We start from the raw sequence: 10052 nt of genomic DNA, 5'->3' as shown, positions 1-10052 counted from the left end.
AATTTTACAACACTTTTTTGTGGGCCCCACACATGGCGTGAAAATCGAGTTACATGCTGTAATCTGAGCCGCACAAATTTTTGAGGCCACATCGTGGCCGTGAACCTTCAGGAACGGTTGTCACTGACAACCGTTCCTGCCCCATTTCCATGTTCCCCCGTCGTCCTCCTAGAAGGGACGGAAAAGAGGAAATAAATAAACGGAGGAACTGGACCCAAAAACCAAGGGGCCACTAATCTCAACAATCAAAAAGAAAACAAGAGCAAAAGCCAGCCCGCGAATATTCCTTCTATTTCGGAATTCTAGTGCTAGTAAACTACCTATTACTAGTCAACTACCAATTAGCAAAAGGAAAGGCAATATGCTTGTGGCACAATGTGGGCCGGTTTGTGGATCTTTTAGAAGCTTTCTAGGTGTGGAGCATTTTTCTCAAGAAAATTTCCTTTTTTTTGCACTTGTTTGCTCCCCTTCCTGTAATTAGGGTCAAATACCAAATATAAGTATATGTTAACAATTAAAACAATATTTGGCAAGGACAAATAGGAAAATTAACAATAAAATTACTAACAATTAATACCCTATCAAAAACCCGAATGAATGATAGATTATCTGTGCTATTTGAACTCTGATTTTGACACTCAAATGACGCTTATATGGTGGCTGGAAATTGGAGTTAAAACACTGGTTTGACTCAGCAAGAATGACACACGAATTTGGAAAGACAGGAACAACTCAAATTAGGAAACTAGTATTCTTAAAGTCCCAAATTGATTTGGACTGATTTGGAACTAACAAGACATGACTAAACCGAGAATATGACTCCAAATAAAGTTATTTCATGGCTGGAAGAATAGAAAATACTGGAGCAACAAAACACTATGGCAGAAATTTGGAAGCCTAGAAATTATTCTACCCGACTAGGTGGCAAGGCTGGAAATTTAGAAGCTGCCGCAAATGGATCTTGACTTCACCGTTTGGGAGATGAGGTGTGGCTTTGGGATATTGTCCAGGCGTAATTTCGATTTTGGGAATGGGATATTGTAAACCAAATTGAACTAGAATTCTTTGTCCAGCTTTGGAAGCAAAGATCCACGTCACTTTGGTTCTCCAATTCACAATTGGCTACCTATTCAAGAATTCAAGATGGTGATCCGTTTGTCTTGTCTTTTTTTTTTTTTAATACAGACCATGACCAGATTCTTTTTCTTCTTTTCTTCCTTCCTTTTTTTTTCCCACAGATCAAAGAACAAGCCAGCCGCAATTCACAAACCAAGACACGAACTGGGATTTCCAAGAATGTCAAGATTTGGAAACTTTTGGTTTAAGAGTTTCAAGAAACCTTATTAGGCTACCCAAGGACTCTAAGATTTTCAAGATTCTGTCCAAGGAACTTCAAGAAATTCAAGAGTTTTGGTCCAGAATTTCAAGAACCTTGAACACTTCCACGCAACAAGACAAATCAGCCATGGTTGCACCCAAAACACTAGAGAACCACCCACGGATTCTTTAAGGAAGAGGTTTGATCAGAACTTTTTTTTTTTTTTACTCTAGTTGACACAAGACTTGACGAAACAAGACAACAAGACACAAAATCAAGACTCAAACATGACTTGGACCAAGGAACAACAATGGACAGCAATGAACAAACAAGAACAGCTATGGAGACACAAGGAACCCTAGCGTTTTGATAGGGTGTTAATTGTTGATTATTTTATTATTAATTTCCCCTTTGTCCTTGCCAAATATTGTTTTAATTATTAATATTTACTTATATTTGGTATTTGGACCTATCTACAGGAAGGGAAACTAAAAAGTGCTAAAATGGGGGACCTGTTGGAGGAAATTGCTCCACACGTAAAAGAGTCCAAAAAGCCTCATAAAACTGGCCTACATGAAGCTACAGACGGATTGAATTTCTTTTGGCCGATTAGAAGGGTTGCTGACTAGGACTCTTACTAGCAAGAGGAAACACAAAGGAGAGGAAATTTGGCAGAAACGCGGCTCTTGTACTCCTTTTTACCTTCAATTTCGTGGGGACCACGGAGAGAAGTTAGGCAATTTGTTTTAGATTAGGAAACAATTCTTTTCCTTTGGTCGGGCAATTATTCATGGGCCGTAGCTTTATCTTTGGGGAATTGGGAGTTTTTCCGGGGGCTCTAACTTTATAGTTTTTCCTTCTTGTTTTTCTTCTTTGTCGTCTCTTCTAGGAGGACGAAGACATAGCTTGTTTTCAATAATTACTTCTACACTTTTGCATGGGATTTCCTCCATGAAGATGAATTAAATCCCTTCGTCTAGTCGAGGAACAACGGAGGACTTGGTTCTACTAAATTTGTGAGATCGAATTAGTTTTTATTTATTTCCATTATTCACTGGTATTCGTCTATCTTCTGCTTTATGTTCATATGGTTGTTTTATTATTCGATTATCCAGGGCCCGGATTCTAGATTAATTCAGTAACCTGAAGCCAATTAGGGTAGTTAAATCCGTAATTGTTTAATTATTCTAAACTGGTGGCAACTGGCATGATTGGATTTGTGTCAGGGAGATAGACAGGCTAACTTAAAGAGACCCTCGCAGCGTGTTGATTGGTTAGAATTAGGCTCTTCTAATTATTCATGCAATTAGGGAATTGAACTTCTATGGTCGTACCTAGGGTTGTTTCCTGATTAGAGAAATAGTCAACGGTCGTACCTTGGCTATCGACAAATTGAGGAAGAGTTGGTTGTTTATCGCGTGTATGACAACTATAACTAATTTATCAGATAGTAACTAGAATAATCCTTGCATCTGTGATCGAATTAAGTGAACCATCTCTGAAGTTGTCTCTTGGCTAGAGTTCGTCCATTATTATTTTTATTGAGATAATTAGTTATTTGAGTTGTAGTTATTTTATTTTATTCTAATTTATTCCAAGTAATTTAGTTACTCTCATTTTCAAAAACCCCCCCATATCTGGAACTTGAGAAGAAATTAAATTATCCCCAGTCCCTGTGGATTCGACCCTACTTACCGCTATATATAGAATTTGTATTTTATTTGAGCAGGTATTTATTATCGCACAGATTCGGCACCTGTCACGTTTCAACAAGGAAAATTTCGGACAGGTTTGTTAACACACAAGACAAGAAACAATGAAGAGAAAATACACAAAACAAGACATGATTTCTGAAGAAAAATACCTAGACAAATCACAAATTGGACTACACAAATTCGGACAGCAAGGTTGAGACAAACGAAACCCTAAACAACACACAACAAAAAGGGATATAACATTGACACCTCCGACTAGCTCTGATACCAACTGATGTGATTCTTGAAACGTCAAGACGAATCAAGAACGTGAACCACAAGCCCGGATCTAGGTTAGGAATCAACGTGCGGTAATGGAGTTCGTAATCTATCTTGGACCGTACAAGAAAGACTAGAACGGGTAGGACAACGCCACAATCAAGGTGACTACTTGATTGATAAGTTGACGAATCACCTTAGGGCAGCTCTAAGATGTTCAATGGTGGCTTCACAAGCCAAGAAGAGCTCTTTCACTCACGAAAGAAATCTGGAAAATTATCTCAATTTTTATTCAATGACCCCTCAAAACGTTAAAGCAAAGGCTTTTTATAGCCTTTTACAAGACCAACTCCTAATCCAACTAAGAAGTAAGAAACTTAACCCTAACTCTAATTAACTCTATGAATTAACTCCAATTGGGCTACTAACTATGGTCAACACGACCTTGAGCCCTTTTATTAACTAATTGACTAAGACAACCAAACTCAAATTTTGGAATTAACCAAACGACATAAAATAATGTAAATAAGCGATAAACAGCTCATAAAGGAGACCATTCGGCCAAGACACAATGAAACGACTCTAGCTTGATGCAATAGGACTTGATACCACTTTAAAACTAGCTAGTCTCGTATCAATATGGCTATACTCCGCTAGTGTCGTCACCCAGTAACTGGAAGTCCTCACCACAAATGTCGACTCTCGCATCAAAAGGTGGCGATATCTATGAGTATGTGGTCCTGAAGTGGTGAAAAGTTGAGTAACTGGGCTCTTTCATCTAAAAGTGTCTGAGTTCACATCAAAAGACTTGAATGACTTGGGACTAAGCATTTATTCTTTCAAAAGAAAAAAGAAAAACAAAACAAAAAAATAAATAAAGAGAGAAAAGGGAAAAGAAACAAATATGAAAAATATGTAAGCATATGATCATGTTGGCCTGCCGATCCTTGGGTTTCAATGTTGAGATTTTGGTTGCCAGTTGGACCAATTGCTGACTGTTGCTAGTTTAATATTTTGCCTTCCTAGACGAGTTAGACATGAATTGGACGAGTCTTTGATTTCAGGAGCTACCCAGGAGGATTATGTCTTGACACTTAGCCACTAAACCTTGATTTTGGTATAAGCACAGCTTGGCAATAAATGACGTGAGAGCTGACCATTGTTTGAGTTTAGTTGTTCTCATGCTTAAGGATAAGCATGATTTAGGTATAGGGGAAATTGATAGGGTGTTAATTGTTAGTCATTTTCTAGTTGATTTCACTCATTATTGGTGCCAAATATGTTGTTAATTGTCGGATTCTACTTATAATTGACATTTGGACATAATTGCAGGGGTGGAGTACAAAATCCTGAAAAGTGAAGGATGAGACGTGCAAATATGCAAGAGTTACAAGCCGACTCCAATTGGAGGACAAAGTTTCCTATTCTGGTGGCCTTGTGGTGCGTTGGTAGGAGGAAACCAAGAAGAAATAGGACCCTTTTGTAATTGATCCCTAGGGGGATTCGGAAACAGCGAGGACAAGTTTAGATAAAAACAAGAAAACTTTCTTTGGTGGGGACGGCTTCGTTCTTTTGGCATTGGCCGTTTCCTTGCTCCTTTGTTTTTTTTCTTTTTTCCGTCTCTTCTATGAGGACTACTGGAACACAGCTTTGTTATTATTATTGATTATTAGAGAAAAAGAGATGTTTTGAAATCAATTGAATTGCGTGGACATTTTCTCATGAGGCGTGGCTAAGCTTTTCATCTAGTCAAGGATCAATGTGACGACACAGTCCCGGAAATCTATGAGATCGAATTAGTTTTCATGTGTTTCTTAATTTGTTAGTATTTGCACGTTTTCTATTTGAAATTCTATGGGATTATTTTGTTAATTGGATGTCAAGGACCCGATATTCAAGGTGACTTATTAATCTCCTATCAAATTAATCAATTAAATTCGTAATTGTTTAATCAATTAATATCAGTGGCAACTAGCATTTATACACACTAGGGGAACATGCGATCTGATCTAAATAACCCTCGTAGCGTGTTATTGATTAGGGTTAGATTTTTCTAATTTTTAATGCAATTAGGAAATTAATTCCTACGGTCGTACCTAGGAGTGTTTCCTGGTTAGGGGTAATTAATGGTCGTACCTTAGTTACCCATAAACTAAGAAAAAGCTGGTTGTCAGAGCTCGTCGGTGACTATAACTAACATATTAATAAATTAAGTGAACCTCCCTTGCATCAATGATCGGATGAGTGGACTATCTCTGAGAAGTTGTATCCTTGGCTAGAATTTGTCTATTGTTGCTTTAATTCCTGTCTACAGTTGTGTTAGTTAATTGTTTGTTTTTGGTTGGATTGCTCAATTGCTTTTAACTTTATTCCGATAAAACCCCCCATTGCCAATTGGAACTTCAAAGAGACAAATATTCTCAGTCCCTGAGGATACGACCCTGCTTATTACTATTTGCAGAAATTATACCTTGTTTGAGCAGGCATTTATTATTGCACAGGCTCGACACCTGTCATTGAACTCTAAGTTTGTTAATGCAAGATTTGGATGTTGTGTTTGTGATGTTGATTTAAAGCATATGACTTGGGTATTTGGTTGAGTTTTCTATGATTGTTTGGTGTTAATTTTTTGGCTAATTGATAGTATTATCTTGTTTGAGTTATTTAGCACTTTTGCTCTTATAATAATGATTAACTAGCCATTGATTATGATCATTTCAGGGTGTCAGATTTGCAATGAGAATTAGAATTTGATACTTGTTTATAGAAGTGTTAAAATTAGAGAGTACACTCATGAAAGTAGAGGTATACATTTGTGGCTTTTGTGGCTTTGTTCCATGTAATTTCATAGAAGTTAATGAACTTGTAGTTGATTTCATAACCACGAAAGTATGTATGAATTAACTATAGGTATAGTTGGTTTACTGATGAAAATGAGTATCATGCATATTAGGAAATTATGCCATAATTTAAATGAGATTTTGGTATTCATTTGGTTAGGGAGTTGCACTAGCATGAATAGGTAAGGATTCCATTACCCAAAGAGCTTTTATTTGTATTTGTCTATCCATTTATAATTTAGTTTATTTGTTTTAATTTGTTGATAGTCTAAATAATAGAGAAGTTTTAGTGGTGCCGGTAGTTGTCCATCTTCTTTGTGGGTTCGACGTTTAATACTCTATACTCGCTTACGACTTATATACTTGCGAAAAATCGCATGTAAGATATTTAGAAATGTACAAATGTAAAACTGTGAATTAAGTTTAATTATTATTCACCAGCAGTTGTTGAAAAATTGGGTTGTTCGGAAGTTCTTGAAGGATCTATGTGAAATGTTTCTTCATGGAAGCACACCATGGTGGGTTATCCTACAGATTTGATTTGCTTACGCTGATATTTTAATAGGTTTAGCAACTATCAGCAAAATGATGCAGAAAAGTTTGAATTCCTCCTTTGTTCTAATGCAATATGTAGTCAAATTAATGATTAAGATATCTGGAATTTCTGATGTAATATGTTATATTCATATTCTGTTCATAATATGTTAGTGGCATTAGCAAAATTGTTCTTGAATTATGGGGTTTGAAATTTGCTCTCTTTGTCTTGAACAAGTCATCTAAAACGAAAATAAATAGAAAAGGGAAAAAAATATGAAACATTCACTTCCAAATTACCTTGACTAAGAAACGTGTGCGCCTATATTTATTAGGACATTGATTTTACCATTTCTGTTCCTTTTTGCTGATTATGATCCAATTATGCAATTTAAAAGTTTGATCAAGTTTCAAAGTCAAAATAAAATTTGCACACATCAAAAGAACTTAGTTGTTTAGGTTACATCAAAGGAAGAATTTGGCAAACATAAAATATAGCTGAGCATTCAAAAGTGGGATGTGGGATGTGGGATGAGATCTTGCATGCATGATTGATTAAATTGGAACCTTGTCATTCAATTATAATCGGCAATACAAGTGCCAAATTTCGAGTATTTTTAGATCATTTTGCAATGAAAATGGAAATTTAAGAACACTGAATTAAGTCAAGGGTTTTTCTAATGGAACACTTGTTAATACACATCAATTTACTATGTAAATGTATACGTTTACACTATTGTCATCTAGGATATTTTTACACTATTTCAATTGAAATTTTTTTTTTTTTAAATGTTAATATTTGAACTCCATCTTAAGTTGTGTCCATTGGACACTCGTAAGATAGATCCTTCAATAAGAAAAAAACCTTTCAAATCCCTGAACTCATTGAGTCATCAATCACTGTCTTCATCTTCAATCATCGAGGAAAGTAGACTAATCCAAGTGTACATAAAAGAGTTTAAGCTTCAATTGAAGTTTCGGTATATCATTTCAAAAGTAAGTGAATTTGTAGAAAGTTTCAAACTAGGATGGATTCAACTCATATCACCACCATGGGTCAAGGCAATGCTCTCAGAATTATATGTTACTTATGGGAATTTTTATAAATCAGCCACCATTATAACCTTCACATTAATAGCTGGATTTGAACACACAATCTTTTATGAAAAAATAATCCATCCTGACTAACATAGCCAGCTTGTATTGCGAAATGACGCTATTAGAATGAATTGAGCACACGAGTCAGGCATAAATTAAGCAGCGCAAAAACGGCTAATAAAGTTGCTTTTGAATCTCTATGCCATTCGAGCCTTCTTTCTTTGACGGGGTAGAAATAGTAGAGTGGTTGCATAAATAACAAAACTTTGCCATGCCATTCAAGCTATCATGTAAGGAATAAATACATTAAGCACGACATAAGTAAACCCACTAGAAAGTTTACAGCGCAGCTAATGTTTGGTATAGAACTATATAGTAGGCTGGGATAAACGCATCCAATGGGTTTGCCAAACCCTATGCTTCGGTAGCCGGCTAAACCAAGAAATTGACCCTCCTTGCTCAGTATAAAACCCTCAACCTCTTCCAAAACATTGCACAGCAAAAATCTTTCTTTCTTGACTAAACCAAGAGTGCTTAGGTATTATTGGGGTTTGAGAATATGGGCTCCAAGGCCACTACAAACCCAGCTCTCTTTCTTGCCTTTTTCATTCTGGTCAGTGCTAGTGTCCATTGCGCACCACCTCCTCAAGCAACTTGCCCAAAAGATGCCTTGAAATTGGGCATATGTGCTAATCTGCTGAGTGTGATTGGGATCTTCGGTGGATCTCCCGTAACAAGACCTTGTTGCTCTCTCATTGATGGCCTTGCTGACCTCGGGGCAGCTGTTTGCTTTTGCACAGCCCTGAAATTCAATGTTTTGGGCATCCACCTTAATCTCCCACTTAACCTTGCCGTGACTCTGAATGCTTGTGACCGGCGTGCTCCACCAGGGTTCATATGTGTCTAAACAGATTTCCGTGTTTACTGTTCTAATGTGCTTTTCTTTTGTTTCTCAACCATGAATTTACTTCTAAAGAAGTCCTCTCCCTAAATAGTGGTAAGGGTAACTTCTTGTTACTTTGTCATGATGTTATATCGGATTTGGTGTTTGTACTTTCCAATAAAGTTTTCATGTACAAGTAAGCTCAGTCGGCTCTAAGCTTGTATTTTTCTATGTGGTGATCAGTGAAAAGTTAAAAAGCTTTTATATTATATTCATGACGCCATTTTCTGACTCTGTAAAAGAACATTACATATTTTACAAGCGTAAAATTGAGGATTAATGCGTGGATATTTTCATTGTTGTCCTAGAGGCAAGGTTATGCTTTAGTATGATGCCCGCAACCTGCAGTTCAATCAAACGATTGCACTGCTTAGACTGTGAAATATCAACATCCTAAAATATTCTGTCCTTTTTTTTTTTTTTGTGCTGTTGTGAGTGAGAAAACATAAAAAAATATGTGATGATTAAGCCACTCTGATGTTGTTTTGATTTTGGGATAAATTCCTTTTATCCATTGCCAATAGCTGGAGTAATTTGTTACCGGAGTATTAACTTTTGAAATGTTAAAATTAGGAGGGACAAAAAGGTATGTACAAGGAGGATGAATCCTAGAATATTTTTATACTTTCAATTATTTGCAGCCATCGATCATTTACCTTGATTTACACGGAAGATGAAGCGAAATATCCATTCTCTTTTGGACATCTGTTATCCGTAATTTGCTTGTCATGAGATTGCCCCCGTACGTATTTCCTTTCCATGCAACTTGACCAATATTAGCCCCCGATCCCAATCACTGAAAAGTTATCCTAATTATTGAAATTCGGCAATCAACACAAAAATTGGATGGCCTTAAGGAAATGCTCAGAAACGTCTTCGTTCAGAAACGTCTCTAATTGCTTCCTTACTCTCAAATAAGCTTAAACAATATATGCATCACGTCAGGCGACACTTGAGCAGCTTTTCTGAAGCGTTGAGGCAGCGATCAATGAAGCCAAAAACAGTTCAACATTTAGCCGATCGAGTTGCATAAAGCACCCCCTGTGATTTTAATAGTATGCACAAGTACAATAGTTCACTAACATCTGCTGCGAAAAATGTTGTCTGATTATTGATGAAATGAATGGTTGAGGAGATCAAAAGAAGTAAACTCTCGCCAATATTCAACCAAGTTGCAGATATATTCCCAGTGCTATAACTAGGCACAGGTGTATGAGTTTGATATGTTCGCCTAGGAAAAATGCTAACCAGCTGATGCTGAAATGAAGATTCTAATCGTTGAGGAGGTCAAGAAGACTTGGAGGTGGATGAAAGGTTTTTATGCAAAGGAGTCACATTCCTTTGTT

The 10052-nt window shown here is 36.6% G+C and overlaps 1 protein-coding gene and 1 long non-coding RNA gene across 2 annotated transcripts; both read left to right on the top strand.

Moving 5' to 3' along the window:
• Positions 1 to 906: 906 nt before the first annotated feature.
• On the top strand, positions 907 to 2372 carry LOC140008142 (uncharacterized). Its single transcript, XR_011815548.1, has 2 exons — positions 907 to 1517; positions 1798 to 2372. It is a non-coding gene; the product is annotated as an uncharacterized lncRNA (long non-coding RNA).
• Positions 2373 to 8322: 5950 nt separating this feature from the next.
• Positions 8323 to 8670, top strand: LOC113693396 (14 kDa proline-rich protein DC2.15-like). Its single transcript, XM_027211944.1, has one exon. It carries the CDS (start codon positions 8323 to 8325, stop codon positions 8668 to 8670), a length of 348 nt encoding a protein of 115 aa, XP_027067745.1.
• The last annotated feature ends 1382 nt before the right edge of the window (positions 8671 to 10052 follow it).

This window comes from Coffea arabica, chromosome 6c, assembly GCF_036785885.1.
Source record: "Coffea arabica cultivar ET-39 chromosome 6c, Coffea Arabica ET-39 HiFi, whole genome shotgun sequence".
NCBI classification, from domain to species: Eukaryota; Viridiplantae; Streptophyta; class Magnoliopsida; order Gentianales; family Rubiaceae; genus Coffea; species Coffea arabica.
This window is presented reverse-complemented; position numbering and strand designations above follow the sequence as displayed.

Excerpts from the sequence above, each read along its gene's own strand:
- LOC113693396 (XM_027211944.1), top strand. The coding sequence starts at position 8,323 with ATGGGCTCCAAGGCCACTACAAACCCAGCTCTCTTTCTTGCCTTTTTC.